Source organism: Melitaea cinxia, chromosome 8 (genome assembly GCF_905220565.1).
Source record: "Melitaea cinxia chromosome 8, ilMelCinx1.1, whole genome shotgun sequence".
Lineage (NCBI taxonomy): Eukaryota > Metazoa > Arthropoda > Insecta > Lepidoptera > Nymphalidae > Melitaea > Melitaea cinxia.
This window is the reverse complement of record NC_059401.1, coordinates 1,104,300-1,121,864: the sequence shown is the minus strand read 5'-3', so window position 1 is coordinate 1,121,864 and position 17,565 is coordinate 1,104,300. Positions and strand designations below refer to the sequence as shown.

At 34.0% G+C, this 17,565-nt stretch overlaps 1 protein-coding gene across 1 annotated transcript in view; it reads right to left on the bottom strand.

The window, feature by feature from the left end:
- LOC123655540 (protein croquemort-like) overlaps positions 1 to 17,565 on the bottom strand; it is a 42,854-nt gene that overhangs the window by 11,647 nt on the left and 13,642 nt on the right. Inside the window, exons 2-5 of the mRNA XM_045591311.1 lie at positions 12,312 to 12,444; positions 11,639 to 11,818; positions 6,931 to 7,056; positions 6,044 to 6,253 (exon numbers count right to left, since the gene is read on the bottom strand). Of these exons, the coding sequence (XP_045447267.1) occupies positions 6,044 to 6,253; positions 6,931 to 7,056; positions 11,639 to 11,818; positions 12,312 to 12,425 (630 nt within the window). The 5' untranslated portion in view covers positions 12,426 to 12,444. The remainder of the gene's footprint in view (positions 1 to 6,043; positions 6,254 to 6,930; positions 7,057 to 11,638; positions 11,819 to 12,311; positions 12,445 to 17,565) is intronic.

The following is a 17,565-nucleotide window of genomic DNA, read 5'->3' as shown; positions in this document are numbered from 1 at the left end:
AACCGCACGAAAAATTATTACAATTTATGCTATTATGAAAAAATCGTATTTATGTTTGTTTATTCGCTTTAGTAGTACTTCCTCCTTGCGGAGGGTAACTGGGGCTACGGCCCCGGGGCCTCCACAATAGACCTCGGAAAAAAAATTCAAATTCAGACTAGTAAAAACTATTAAAATACTTTTCCTTTAAAATTTTTTTCGCGTTGCATTTAAAAAAAATGCTATTTTATTTGAAAAATAATTTGGGTCCGAGGTGCGTCCACTCCTTTGTTGCTCCGAGGCCTCAAGTACTCTAAATCCGGCCCTGAATATTTGTCCACTATTCTGACAAGTATCCGGACGAAACCACGAAGAATATTTTGTCTCAAAATAGGAAATCTCTCTTTACTATATATCTATGTGTAAACATCTATGTGGACACGTCGTTGCTTACCCGACTATGTATATACTCGTAGAATATAAATGAAATGAGTTCGAAGGTCGACCGTGTTTATGTAATGCGCTTTGTTTGGTTGGAAATTTAATTATTGTAGTTAGAATATAGTCGTAACATATCTGTTTAGAGAATAATTAGAATCGATTTTCATATAAGGTCCCCGGTACGAAAAAAATATAAGGAGTAAAATCTACTGAACGAATGACCTCGTTACGTTTCTCGTAACGCCATCTGTCGGAACTCATTAGGGTTCCGATAGACGACAACGTTTTCTAATAACGCTACATCCGATAGATGGCGTTGTTTGATTCATTTACTTACTATTTGATATAGTAGGTTAACTGAAGTAGGGCACAGCAGGAATTCCCTGCTCAAAATATGGAGCAGCCCGACTGGGGAAGTACCTCGACCTTACAGAAGATCACAGCTAAATAATACTGTTTTCAAGCAGTATTGTGTTCCTGTTGGTGAGTAAGATGACCAGAGCTCCTGGGGGGATTGGGGATTGGGTCGGCAACGCGCTTGCGATGCTTCTGGTGTTGCAGGCGTCTATAGGCTACGGTAATCGCTTACCATCAGGTGAGCCGTACGCTTGTTTTCCAACCTAGTAATATATAAAAAAAAAAATAGTATTAATCTTTTTCTTAGACTAGTAAGCCTTTTTTGTACCTATTTAGACAGTCGATCTTAAGGAGTACACTCCAGTCGTGCGTCGTGGCTGACACACACACTTTTATTTTTCTTTTTAATACATATTTCCATAGATGTGTTGAGTTAGTTAGTACTAATGTGTAATGAAAATTTATTATTGCAATTTTTTTATTTACGAAATAATTGAAACCTAGTACATTATTATGTTAGCTTCCTATATAATAGAATTAATAAATGTTTGTATAAGATATACCTAATTATGTTTGCATTGGTCTGGACTTTTGCGTTTATATTGTGTGAGTTACATATACCTGACCGAGAAAAAATCCTACGCAGGGCTGTTAGTATATGACCTTATTTTCCTTATTATTTATTTACGTAACTCCATTCTTTATTCATGCATTTTTTTTAATTCAAAATCAAAAACTACTTTGTTGAAATACGTAAATCACTTTCGATTCATCATTTTATAAATTAAAATTTTGAATTGATTATTTTTATGACTAGCCCGTTGACGCAGTTTGTAGAGCCCTTGGTGTTTTCTGTTCCGCGGGTAGCGGGTTCGATTTCCGTCTGAGTCTGGGTGTAATATGTGTATTTATATATGTATTATTTTTATATTTGTCAAAAAAAAAATAGTTATAACAGTCGGGTGTTACCTGTAACACAAGCATTAAGTTGCTTAACAAAGGAACTGACGACCGTGTATGCATGCTATAAGATATTTATTATTTATTTATTTATTTTACTAAAAGTAAAGCTACTACCGAATCGGAATGTAGAATCTGCAAAAAAGAAACTCCGTAGTTACTCATTTGAAAACAATATATAAAACGTGTTTTAGTAAAAACAATTGTAACATATTGTGTTCATTATTATCAAAACAAAATTTATATAAACGAAAATACAAAAAAAAATATAATTATGTTATTACCTACGTTATGAAGTTCGCTTAGTCAAACATTTTAACTAGTTAAGAATAATTATTTCCTACTTCGTGTTTAGTTTACGTTAAGACAACATTATTTAAATAATAAATTAACAAAAGAAGGTCCTACATATTATGTGCTGGCACATTACACGCAATTTTAAATGGCGTTCCATTTCTGTTTATGCTAATTTTATTGATGTCATTGTCGTTATAGATATCAATTGAAACGCAGTTTTCGATAACTGCTTCCCAAGTACCGATGACTATTTTGTACAATAAAAATTGTTTTTGTCATCAAAGCCGGAATTCAGCAGATAGGCAAATGTTGTAAACAAATAAAATACTATTATTTTTTAACTTATATTAGGATATTTTTCATAACAAAAGTTTAACAGATTAGTTAACGTTAAAAAATAACATTATAACACAAATATTTAAAATAAAACTTTCATTGACATATTTTGTATCGTTACTACTTTTAACCGAGTTCGGAAAAAGGAGGAGATTGTCGATTTTTTTTATTATTTCTATTAAAAGAATTGTGTGTGTATTTATGTACGCAAGTGAGAAGTTATACTTCTTCGGCTAGTTAACTTAAAATTGGTAACTTCTTCGTTGACTAGCTAACTTTAAGGTATCGGTTTTTTGTGACGGTGTACGCGCTCATCGTATAAATTTACTATCATCATTTTTCCCAAGCGCGCCAAAAGAAGTATAACTTCAAAAAAATACAATCAACTGAAGAAGCTTTTTTTGTTGTTAGTTAAAATTAAATATGGTTTAATCATATAAGTGATGTTTGCTCAATCGTTACTCATAAAACCAAAAAACAAGAATTAGATAAAGTTTGTTTCAAAATCGAAAATAATTTTATTCAAATTGGCCTTAAAAAAACATTCGAATCGGCATTTTACAAATTAAAGTTTTAAAGTGATTATTATATTTAAAAGTAAAGCTACCACTTATTCGGAATGTAGATTCTGCAGAGAAGAATCGGCAAGAAACTCCGCAGTTACTCTTTTGAAAATAATATCGATGGCTCCTAAGTATACTGAGTCAACTGACAACTTTTGACTATTTCATTTTTTTAAGATATTAATAACATTTACTTCATTTCCTATCTCCTATGTAACAAAAAAATAAAGTTATTAGAAGTAGAGTTGACTCAGTATACTTAGGAGCCATAGATATATAAACATTACTAGCTGTGCCCGCGGCTTCGCCCGCGTTGAAATTAGTATGTCACAAAGTTTTCCCGGCAAACTTCCAGTGAAACTCTCATCAAAATCGGCTTAGCCGTTCCGTAAACCTTCTTCTTGCCAATGGTGGAGCCCTCTCTCCAATGGTGAAACCGCATGAAAATCCGTTCAGTAGATTTTGAGCGAATCGATCACATACACTTTTGGGGACTTTGTTTTATAATACACTAACTGTTGCCCGCGACTACGTCCGCGTGGTTATGAAGATATGCATTACTATTAAGATGTTTAACGCAAATTATTTTTTTTATTTCAGTCACTTGAAATGCTTATCAAACTGAGAAACTTTTTAAAAGGCACAATTTAGTATAATTTAATAGTTATTTTTATAAAACCTCTGTATACACCACATTTTTAGTTTTATTTTCAGGCTGTATATGTTTCATACAAACTATCAACCCCAATTAAACCCCCTTAGAGGTGGAATATCGTAAAATCCGTTCTTAGCGGACGTCTACTAACTATAATCTACCTCCCTGCCAAATTTTATCTTTGTCCAACCTGGATAGATAGACCATCCAGCGGTTTTTGAGTTCTCGTGATGAGTGAGTTAGTGACCTTTCTCTTTTATATATATATATAGATTACGATGCATTTTTTGGACACCTCCTCACCATCTATAGAGCATATATTTTAAATTTCAAGTCTCTTACTTCAAAAACATAAGACTTTCATACAAACTTCCAACCCCTGTTTTATCCCCTTAAGGGTCGAGTTTCGTAAAATTAGTTCTTAGCGGATGTCTACGCCCTATAAGAAACCTACCTGCCAAATTTCAAGTTTATAGCTGTTATAGTTTCGGAGATTTCGTGATGAGTGAGTCAATCTACCATCCCCCGTTTTAACCCCAAAAGGGAGTTGCTTTCTAAAGCAACATAATTTCGACACCTTCTCACCATCTATAGAGCATAAATTTTAAATTTCAAGTCTCTTACTTCAAAAACATAGGACTTTCATACAAACTTCCAAACCCCGTTTTACCCCCTTAGGGGTCGAGTTTTGTAAAACCCGTTCTTAGCGAATGTCTACGCCCTATAAGGAACCTACCTGCTAAATTTCAAGTTTGTAGCTATTATAGTTCCGGAGATTTCGTGATGAGTGAGTCAATCTACCATCCCCCGTTTTAACCCCAAAAGGGAGTTGCTTTCTAAAAATACATTATTTGGACACCTTTTCATTATCTATAAAGCTTACATTTGAAATTTCAAGTCTCTTACTTCAAAAACATAGGACTTTCATACAAACTTCCAACCCCCGTTTTACCCCCTTAGGGGTCGATTTTCATAAAATCCGTTCGTAGCGGATGCCTACGTCTTATAAGGAGCCTACCTGCCAAATTTCAAGTTTTTAGGTGTTATAGTTTTGGAGATTTCATGATGAGTGACCTTTCGCGTTTATATATATTATAGATTATAGATAAACTGTGTTTTAGTACAAAATTAGTAATATCTTGCATGATATACAGCGTCACTAAGTCCACGCGTATTTATCAACTATGTAATCCTACACCGAATAATACGCTTTATCTATTAATTACATTTTAGTAAACAATTTAAATTTATGTTGAGACAATTGTAAAATTGTTTGTGAGATTTTATTATACATGCGAATACCCAGACATGAGACGTTATGCGCAGTCGGAAATTAAACGGAATTTCGAAGTAGTAATAGTTATTATTAAAATATTAATACGTGAAGTTCGCTTAGTCAAACATTATAACTAGTGAAGAATAATTATTTCCTAGTTCGTGTTCAGTTTACATTACGCTTCAGCCTGTAATATCCCACTACTGGGCATAGGCCTCTTTCCCCATGTAGGAGAAGGATCAGAGATTAATCCACCACGCTGCTCCAATGCGGGTTGACGGATATATCCCTACTATGAGTAACGATCGCTATCAGATGTACATGATAACAACCGGGACCGACGGCTTAATGTGCTCTCCGAGGCACGGTTGGGAGACCCACAAGGACTGCACAAACACCCAGACCACGGCAAGTATGGCCAATACAAACGTATGTCATGTGCGGGAATCGAACCCGCCACCGCCAGCGCAACCGGCACAATCCATAGCTGTGACCGTTGCGCCAACGCGGCGTCATAAATAATATATATATTCCTATGCGTCACTACTATATCGTGTCCTGTGTCGTGACCACTAGTAGTTAAAAATACTATATAACTAATCTATATCACATTCTGCGATGAATCAACAGCCTTATTTATAATTATAATGCTGAGTTAATTTTTTATCTCAACATGATGACACACATTGATTCGTTCGTACAAAGAGCAAAGTTCGTGAGATATGCACGGAGTGAGGATGAAATTATTATTAGAATGATTTAGTTTTAGATCATTTTCTAGAACCGCAAAACTTTATATATATAATAATATGATAATCGGTCAAGTGCGAGTCGATTTTTAAAAAGGGCTCGCTTTCGTAACGTTTAATAGCACATTTCATTTTATTTTAATTAATAATAATAATAAAGGATACCCTAGTAGGATTTTCTCCTGTGTTGGAGCTCCGGAAACACACACAATACACAAACACAACGCCCAGACCACGACAAACATCTATATGACCGATATAAATGTCTGTCGTGAGCGGGGATCGAACCCGCGACCGCCAGCGCAACAGTCAGTGCTGCGCCAAATATATTACTAAGCCATTATCAACTAATTGATATGTCCCGTAAAAGCCATTACATAACGTACATTACCCGTACTCAATACAATTACAAAAATAAATTGCTACTCACCGCATAAAACCATCCAAACTTGTCGAACGGTATATTAATGGGTAGATCGGGGAAACGCATCGCGATGTCAATGATTGGATCGTCGATGCCATCGAAGAGCCACTCCGAGACCGTCGCGTTAATGAACATATGTTCGTGATACATACGCATGAAGACGTCAACGGGGACCCTGAAGAAGGTAGGCGTGTCACGTAGCACGTAGGCTACTGTCTGCAATTGGAAATGATCATTAACTCATTGTAGCAGACAATTCCTAAAGAATAATGCTCTTACGCTTCAGCCTGATATATCCCACTACTGGGCATAGGCCTCTTTCCCCATGTAGGAGAAGGATCAGAGCTTAATCCACCACGCTGCTCCAATGCGGGTTGGCGGATATATTCCCTACTATGAGTAACGATCGCTATCAGGTGTACATGATAACAACCGGGACCGACGGCTTAACGTACTCTATGAGGCACGGCGGGGAGACCCACAAGGACTGCACAAACACCCAGACCACGGCAAACACCTGTATGGCCAATACAAATGTTTGTCATGTTCGGGGATCGAACCCGCAACCGCCAGCACTACAGATACAATCCATGGCTGTAACCGTTGCGCCAACGCGGCTCTATAATAATGCTGTTAAGCAGTGTGGAGTTCCTGTGGTGAGAGAGAATGAAATTTCTGGAAATTCGTAGGAAAATAGGCTGTTTCTTGATTGAGATTTGTTCTATCGACGATGATCAAAGCCTCTTGAAAAACGTCGTTTACGCGTTTTCAGCAGTAATGTATATTCTATCTCATTCTATTCTATATGATATAATGTGACGCATCTCCGTTTCATTGAGTTTTAATTCGTAACGATTATAATGAAATTTCACTTTAAAATGTTAGCAACTTACCGCAACAATAGGGTTGATGCTGTAGATGACGTCAGTCAAGGAGCCATTCGACATATCTGGCTGGAAATGCCAGAAACGCTCGTTGTAGTACGTCACTGTGCCGTTGTCGTTCCAGGTTAAGTTTGTCTGTTGACGAAATATAAAAAATATATAACAAAAACAAAATGATATCTGAAAATTAAGGTACTTTTCACTTCTACTCAACTACTTTAAAAACTCAAGTAAGCCTTACGAAAGGTATTAGCAAATTTAAGAAATCTATACATCTGTACAAATAAATAAAATTGGAGTGTCTGTTTGTAATATTAAAATAACCGCTTTTTACTAAATGCAAATATGGATGTCTGTCTGTCTGTTTGTTCCGGCTAATTTTTGAAACGGCTGAGCTGATATAATAAGGAGTAACTTAGGTTACTTTTATTTTAGATTTTTTTTTTATTTTATAACTGAAGTGAACAATAATTATTTCGTTAAATTCCACGCGGACGAAGTTGCGGGCACAGCTAGTCTCTCATGAAAAAATTATCATTAAATTTTAACACCCGAGTTATAATGGAAAATCTCAAACGATAAAAATATTATTGCTAGATAATGCTATACGTAATGAGGTGACACTTTACTGATTTATACATAATAAACATTGTAATAATTTATCTGTTTATTTTATATAGTAGAAATATATGAAATTGATTTTAAATAACACTGTCAGAAGATTTTGATCGAAATTCAATTCAATCTTAATTTTACAAAGCAAATATTTTTCATAAAATTAGTTACATCTATGTCATATTTTTCTGCTGTGTGGTTACGGCAGTAAATTATATAACCACCCCCTCTCTTCCCATGGGCGTCGTAAGAGACGACTAAGAGATAACACAGTTCCACTACCACCTTGGAACTTGAAAAGCCGACCGGTGGTGGGATAACCATTCAACTGCTGGATTTGAAATACATAGGCCGAAGACGGGCCGCTTCTGCGGTCACCAACCCGCCTGCCCAGCGTGGTGACTATGGGCAACATACATAAGTTTACGCCATTTTTGGCGCGAACTTGTGGAGGCCTATGTCCAGCAGTGGACTGCGCTAGGCTGTAGTGATGTCATATTTTTTTAAGGAGACGTTATAAAGTCTGAAACTCGGAAAACAATTTTTTCTTTTTTTTTTTAGTTCAGGTTCAACAGATTACCTATAAACATATAAAAATATTTTTTAAGCTATTGCATAGCTTTTGTCGACCAAATCAAGAAATTGCGTAACGTAAATAAAACCTAACACCCCCCCACCCCACTCCGCCTACCATGTAGCTCGGCCGAGCGTTCGCTTAAATATGGTACGACTGTACGCAGCTCGCACGGATCGAGACGAGCTGCTCCATGTAAAAAAAATAAAATAAAAAAATAATAATAAAAAAAAAGCTGCTCCATGTATTGTAAGATAATAAAAATACTTTAAACGATATTAACTTATCATTTTTTCAATAAAAGAAAAAAAATATTTTCTTATCGGTCACCATGCTCAAAGTGTAACTTGAAATAAAATATCAAAGAAAAAACTTGAATTAGTATCAAAGAAAAAAAAAACTACATAAATAAAAAATAAGTAAATAATTACAATTGCATAAGTTGATAAAATAATTGTGTTTGAACCGACTTCAATTACATCGACAAGTAATACAACGTAGATCGACGAAAAAATAGTCAAGCAACTACGCGTTATCAAAGATTACTCAAGAAGTAGTTATCAGATCTCAATAAAATTTATATGTGACCACATGATAAACATCAGCTTTCGATTAAATTAAAAATTATCAAAATCGGTACACCCAGTAAAAGTCATCAAAATCCCCTCATCAGATCCTGGTTTCCTTATCATGGTACTAAACTAGGGGTATCCCCTTTCCAACAAAAAAAGAATTATCAAAATCGGTACATCCAGTAGAAAGTTATGCGGTATAATATAACGTAGGTCGACGAAAAAAGCGTCAAGTAAAAACGCATTATTAGATATAACTCGAAAAGTAGTTGTTAGATCTCAAATAAATTTAAATGGGACCAATTGGCACACACCACCTTTCGATTAAACAAAATTTGTCGAAATCGGTCTACGTGGTCAAAAGTTCTGATGTAACATACATTAAAAAAAAATACAGTCGAATTGAGAACCTCCTCCTTTTTTGGAAGTCGGTTAAAAATGCTATGCAATAGCTTTACCGCGGCAGTCCCCGAGTGCCACAGGTTTTTTTTTCGAAACGTATGAGATTACAATGATGGTGGTTATTATGATGTTAATTATATCTGCATTTGAAATAAACTAAGAATGTAAGGCTGTAAAAAGTCAGGTAGTTAGGTCAGTCAGTCAGCTCAGCCTATTGCAGTCCACTGCTGGACATAGGCCTCCCCAAGTTCGCGCCATACATCCCGGTTTTCCGGAATCCTCATCCAGCTAGATATTTTTATTATTATTTAAAATCTACAAATTCCTTATTAAAGCCGCAAATAACACTAAGTAATGGTCGCTTCCAATGTTGGCCCCAACGTGATTAATTAATTATCGATTATCTTAAAATATTTTATCAAGTTCTGATTGTTATTTGAATTTGAATTACTTATCCATTAATTTGATTAAGGAAATTAGTATCAACGCTTTACGTGTGTCATGAAATACACAATAAATTATTTGCAAATATTTGTCAAAGCAAGAATATGACGGTAGAAATATGTTTACCATTTTCTAAGTTCTCCTTGTATTACATATTTTTTATATATTTTATTTAAGGATAAAACGTATTATTTTCATTTCAACGCTATTAACAATAAATTATCAAGCATACTAATATATTCAAAAATACATAGAAAGAAAATACATAGAAACATAGAAAAGAAACACATTGAAAAAACTCAAAAAAAAACTCCTGTAACGTAAATTTCTATATTACGGAGCTAAGAGCATAACTAATATAGCTATCAACATGCTATAAGCGTAACTCTTCTGTGAGCGGTTGTTTCTCAGGGATCAATAATTGTAGGTCATTTTATATTTTTCTTATATATAAATGACATTTCACTATATTTTAAGTTTCTGAGTACATTCTATTATTTGCTTATGACTTATAACCAATTTTAAAATTGAAGAGACCTCAAGAACATTATAATATATTTATATGCTTCAAAATATATAAATGAAACCAAGAACAATATTGTACGTAATCATTTGACGTGCAAATGTTAAATATTAAAGCAAGCTAAAACAACAAGATTGTGATACAAAATCGTATGATAAACTAATTAACCTTGTCCTAGGACAAAATGCTTTGCTGAATTTTTTAATTGATTATTCAAATCACAATTTACAATGAACCATAACGACAAGACAACCTTTTATATACAATCTTTAGAAAGATAATAATATAAGTACATACAATATAATTTTAGAAATATTAAAAAATCGAATCAGATGTATGATATATATGCGCAATAAGTATATAAGTAGAAAGATTTTGTGCCATCGTTCTAAAGATATGGATTGTAGTTTTCAAAACTACGAACGTTAAGGAAACTAGTTACTTGAAAAATTAAATGGGTCAGTTTCGCCTGTTGCGGATCACGTTTATCATACCCATAAGTTACGAACAGATTTAAAGAGCAGGAGGTAGAATAGGTACATGTGCGTATAGAAATATCTCGTAAATATATTGGAATTTGATGCTAAAAATAAATAATATATCATAAACTTTTATCTGTTGGATACAAATCCGTGAAATAGCGTTATCCAAAACCAGTGATTACAGTGATAAATAACCCATTAATAAATAGTCTATGTGACCCTAATCTCTAGTTACCTACTATTAGTACGTAAAAATCAGGGATTAGTAATTACAAATACAGTTTTAAATTATTCCTAAGACCTACTCAGTCCTGAGCTATAAATTAATCTGTTGAATCAATGACTTTTTTTTTATATATTGCTTTGGACTTAAAAAATGATGTATGTTGTTTGTAACACTATTTTTGACAGACGTCCAAACCGGAAAGAAATATTTGTACAAATAAGCTGAAACGCCGGTGTTTCGGCACATAGACACACGCACCACTACCAGAGCGGTTGTAACTACGTGTAATCAATGTAAATTGAATAAAATTATGGTTATTAAATATTATTATAAAAAGCTACAAAACTAATTCCACTTTGATAAATAAAATAATTAGATAAATTATTAGTAACGTAATTAAATGAAGATAAACAATCAAATAGTCACTTCCTACTACACTAGATATCTTAATTAATAAAATCAATATTAAATATGACGTCATGTAAATTAAATTCTAATTCGTTTTGGTTTAGAATTATTCTGTTTAAGAAATATTTTGGAATTTACACCTTAACAATTGATTTTAATGAAAGCCCCCCCCCCCGTAGGAAAAAATATGAGGAGTAAAATCTACTAAACGAATGACCTCTTTACGTTTCTCGTAACGCCATCTATCGGACCCCTATTGGGTTAGGCTTAAGTCTTAGACTATTCTTTTCTGTATCTATTTAGACAGTCGATCTGAAGGAGGAAACTCCAGTCGTGCGTCGGAGCATTTAGTTAATAGTTATAGATATTTTAATTTTCTGTATTATAGTTAAAAAATGTAATAGATAGGATTAAAACATCACTGCTCCGCTTATTGGACTGCTGCATAATTATTAATAAAGACAAACAAACCTTTTTCTGCGACTCCCTGTACACATAGGGCCCGAATTCTTCAAATTCGAGGGTAACGTTCTTCCCCGCCATAACATCAGCCATGTTCGATATGTTGAACATATGAAACTCCATGTACATTGGTATCGGTATGTCACGCCATATCCCGTACGATGCGGAGTTCGGTGATAATGTCATCAACTGGAAAATTATAGCTTTTAAATTTTGTTTTTTTTGCACGATTAAACGCCTAACTAACTAAGCAAATTATAAAGTTTAAGATCTGCACGGCTTATGATTTTTTGGAGTAAAACTTCTTTATGCACGCTTGACTTGAGGAGTAAGGTGGTGAACACATGACGGGAGCGTTACGAGCGTGTGATCGGGCGAGGCGAACAGAACAAGAGAGAGATGTGCGAGCACTCTCTTTCTCTCATAGCCAGTTACGTTTCGTATATCTAAGACACAGTGCAGGACTATTGTTAAAGAAGTTATACTTCAGTCGAATAATCTAAAGCACACTCGTTTATTATTTTTTTTTTTTTTATTTGTAACATAAAATACAATTCGCAATTTTGTATCTACAATGAAAACTAAATTATAAAATGTTTTATCAATAATAAAAATTGTGGACTTGCGTGCATGTACTTATCTCTTGCACAAACGTATAGCTTAATTGCACATATTAACTTACACTTTTTAACGTTGCAAAGAATATCGACGGCCAGAATACAGCCAAAACGGCTCCTATTACAACTAGGATTGACCCGAAGGTCATAAGGCAGGCGCTCTTTCTCTCGGGTCTCATTTTGAAGTCCTGTTAATATCTGAAACAAGAAAAACATATTTAAATTTTGAACAACGAATTTCATTAATTAATCAAAAATAAAAATGTATAGTAGTGTTTTTATTTTTAACACAATTATTTATTATCTATTATTATTCAAGGGTAAAACTGTATTAGGAGATTAGTGGTAAAAGTATTGTTAAAATCCTATAATAATTAGACTATAAACATGGTCGATTCAGTAGTTCTATACTTTATTGATTATAAAAAGCGGAAAGTGATGTTTGCTCCATAAAAACACTAGTTTGGATTGTTCTAGTCATTCCTACTGTACAATTATCGTTTGTCCCAGAAACAATACATCATACAAACATGTGCTACGGAAATTTTGAACTGCTTGCAAACGATAATGTCACTGTTATATTTTTCTTTGAATGGTGCAAACAGATTGCGGAAAGTAGAAAAAATTTAGTTAGAAGGATCACAGAGTTTTATTAAAACTGTCCCAAAAGCTAGGACTATTGTCATTGCTCAAGGTTTAGCCATTTATCTTTGCTATTTTATTTTCTGTTATCAGAAAGATCAGATCTATCAGAATCCGCGAGGTTTTTTATACCAAAAATAACCAACAAACTTGAAGATAAAACATAAATTGACCTAAATCAAGACGTTTGGACTGAATGACGCCATACAGCCTACAGCCTTTTTAGCCTTAGAAATTATAGCCTTTATAAACATGCTACTGTCCAAAGACCTATCAATAAATTACAAATCTTATCTCCGAACACATAAACATTAACATTATTGTAAAAAGAATTTTAAATATTCAATTAAATGTATTTTAGTTAGCATGTTTAACTGCAAATAAACAAAAACAGAACAATAGGGTTGCAAAGGTTGACTTAAAAAAAACAGTTGAGGAAACCCAAAACTAAAAACTAATAACAAAAAAAATAAATTCATCGATTATCAAGTTTCGAGCTTAGGAAATTTTACAATGATAGACAATCATATTGAAATTAATAGCTATTACTAATACTGTATTTCCTTTTTATGGAAATAAAACAATAAAAAAGCAACGGGTATCCTTATTTCTTTTCGTTTGTTAATAAATCTAACGCAGCCATCTTTCGGATATTTAATTCTCTGCACGAAACGCATCCAAAGCATCCCTTTCAAGTTCTTTTTTTTTAATACGACTAATTACCAGATATTCCTTTTTAATATATAAATCAATTCAAATGCCCTAAACTACCTTCGATGTACAGTAATATTATAAATAACTAGATGAATCAGAAAACTTCGCACCACCATATATATTGTCATGAACATCTATTTGACTGAAGTAAGGCACAGCAGGACATTCTGTTCAAATTTGGAGCAGTCCGACTGAGGAAATACTTCGATCTTACAGAATTCGCAATATATTTATGACAAAGTTATCTATATTCACAAGAATATTGATTGTTTTGATATAAATAGTAATAATCGCTGTGTAAACACGAGAAGGAATGACAAAATTGTAACTCCAAGTTTCCGACTACGCAAAGTCTTCTTTTTGGGTTATGGTATACGCATGTATAATAAAATCTCACAAACAATTTTTTAAGTTAAAAAAAAAAGATAAAGCATATTACTCGGTTCAGGATATTCGGTACAATATTACATAGTTGATAAATATGTGTGGACTTAGCGACGCTGTATTTCATGCAAGATATTACTAATTTTGTACTAAAATACAGTTTATATATTATTTTCAAAAGAGTAACTGCGCAGTTTCTTGCTGATTCTTCTCTGCAAAATCTACATTTCAAATCGGTGATAGTTTTACTTTTAAATACAATAATCACTTTAAAAATGATGATTCGAAAGTGCCTTTGAAGCCTATTTGAATGAAATTGTTTTGATTTTGATCGCAGCTAAATAATACTGCTTTCAAGCAGTGTTGTGTTCCTGTGACAAGTAAGGCCACCAGAGCTCCAGGGGAATTGAGGGTAGGGCCGGCAACGCGCTTGCGATGCTTCTGGTATTGCAGGCGTCTACAGGCTGCGGTAATCGCTTACCATTAGGTGAGCCGTACGCTTATTTGCCGACCATTTTGTATAAAAAAAACGATGACAATTCATTTTTAGATAAATATAAATAAAGACCTCACACCAAATGATTTCTTAGCTTACCCTAAACTTACTCGAGTTCCTTGGAAACACTATTGAACTTGAAAATATGCGATACAATAATACCAATCAAGGTCGCATTACAATCAAATAACTGGAAGTATAAGCTTTAGATAAAACACTATCATACCTAATTATTACTTGAAATCACCTGATTTTATTTATCACGCACAGTGATAACAAGATAGAATTGTGTAACTTTCACCTTTGCCTTTCTTTCATTAAAAAAAAAACTTTTTTCTCTTAACTGGCAACACAGCTCTTTTATACAACAGACTAGTAAAATATAAAAGTAATCAGTAATTTCAAATTAATTATTTTATTATCTATGGATTACTTCGGATTTATGATAACGCTTTGCATTGATAAAGGCATTACAATGTTTATAATTAAAAATTACACCACAACCTTCAATATAATATTCAAATTAATTGAATCTCGGAATGTGCAGAAGCTTCTTATGGTACAGTTCTCCTAAAGCTGACATACAGATTACATCATATACACTATCTAATCTCATCCACATCATCATTCACTCTTCAGCCTATCGCAGTCCACTGCTGGACATAGGCCTCCACAAGTTCGCGCTAAAAATTCAAAATTCAAAATAGTTTATTGATAATAATAAGTTTTAACAAACAAGTCGCAAGGGCCCCTGTACTGGGTGGTGTCCCATATTACTGGGTACCCCGCTCATCCACCAAGGCTTACAATATTAATCAATATCAGACAAATAATAATTAAAGAAAAAATGACATGATAAAAAATGATAATTTTTATGTGTGTGTACGTGTGTGTGTGTGTGTGTGTGTGTGTATGTGTGTGTGTATAAGTGTGTAAGTGAATGAATAAACTAGTGAAATATATATAAAATACACCCCGGAGTTTGATTAGGTATGGGACGGTTAAACTAAAGAGTGGATCAAAATGGGAATTAATAAAGTAAATATCATATTTCCATGATAAAATTTAGACTATTATGCATTAAAAATTTTGCCTTTCTAATAACATTTCAGTTTCATTGTAATTTAACGATAACAGAAGTTTAGTTAACGCGAGAGTAGCTTTAATTTTAGTTAGTGGGTAGATGTTTAATTTGTTATTTATCCTATTATAAAGTAATGCAGACTGACATGCGAATTGGTTTTGTTTAAATTTAGTATTTCGTGAAGGTACTTGGCAAGCAATAGTATTTCTACGTTTGTTGACAGATATTTTTTTATAGTATAATTGTTGATGCAGTTTTTGAATTGCCCTTAAAATGTACAATTGACGAATAGTTAGAAAATTGTAAGAATTATACAGATCAAAAGTCGGGTACCGGGAGGGTTTGTTAAAGGTAGCTTTAAGAAGGGCACGTTGTCCTCTTTCCAAATTCAGCAAGTGGGTTTTGGCTGCTCCACCCCAGACTGGAATGCAGTAACTAAGAATAGATTGGGCCAAAGCTTTATAGGTCGTTGTTAAGATCCTATCATCTGCTACCTGTTTCAATTTTCTGAAAACCCATATCAACTTCCTCATCCTATCAGCGATCATTCGAATATGACGGTTCCAGACAAGGTGTTGGTCAATTATTACTCCAAGATATTTTATATGATCACAGTTACCAATATTATCGCACTGGCAGTCTTCTGAGATAGGGGTTACGCATGAGTGGACTTTCAGGGTGAAACTAGTGTTGGGCAATGTGTTTTTCCGAATCGAAAATGGAACAAACTTGGTTTTGGTAGTATTTAAAGACAATAGGTTGAACCTTAACCAGTGAGAGACATAAAAGAGTCCCTCCTCAGCCGTCACCTTCAACTTGTCCCAAGTCTGATCATGAAAAATTAAGGCAGTGTCATCCGCGTATGAGTAGATTTTGCAATTTGTAAGATTAAGGTTACAAAGATCGTTTACATACACAAGAAAGAGAGTAGGCCCGAGGACGCTACCCTGTGGGATTCCATAAGATAGACTAGCTGTGTCACTTAACAATAAGTTACCCAATTTAAGCTGTTGCTGTCGGTTAGTGAGGTAATCTCTGAGAAGCTGGTGGGGTAAGCCCCTTATACCAATATTATAAAGCTTGTCAAGTAAGATTGTTGAGGAAACGGAGTCAAATGCTTTGGCAAGGTCTAAAAATACACCCAAACATTTCCTGCCAGAATCTAGGTGGTCACTAATTTCCCCTGTCAAGGACAAAACTGCATCTTCTGTTGATATACCATCCCTAAAACCGAATTGTTGATTGGACAACAAATTATTTGCAAAGAGAAATTTCTTAAGGCGATTATTAATGAGCTTTTCGAGGATTTTAGCTAGAACCGGGAGTACAGAGATTGGCCTGTAATTATTTAGGTCATCAACACTGCCACCTTTATGAATCGGTGTAACCACGGCTTTTTTGAAGCATAAAGGAAACTGGCCCTTTTCAAAACAAAGGTTATATATGTGACACAAGACAGGGATAAGAATATGTTTAGCTTTTTTTATAAAATATGTTGAAATGTTATCTAAGCCGGGGGAAGAATCATTAGAAAGATTGGAGATTATAACATTTAATTCAGAAGGATCTGTGTTTAACAGTACGAATGAATTTGATGAAGGAGTTCCAAGTAAGGGAAAGGTAACTGGGGGATGGAAAGACAAATCGATGTTTTCTGCAAGTTTTTTACCAACTGTCGAAAAATGGTTATTAATATAGTTTGCCGATTCAAACGGAGAGGTTTTAATAGATGCAAGATTATGATTTACATTAGTTTTCAATTTATCAACGTGACATATATGTTTAATGCTTTTCCATAATTTTTTAGGGTTGTGTTTAGCAATGTCTAATTTATTTCTTTCGTAATTGATTTTAAGTGAACGAATAAGTTTTTGACAAAAATTTCTGTAACGAGCGTAGGTAATTTTTAAAATATGGTTGAGAGGGTTATTTTTTACTTTAATGTGAAGCTTATCTCGGTTTCGGATGCACCGCAGCACACCAGGAGTTATCCACGGCT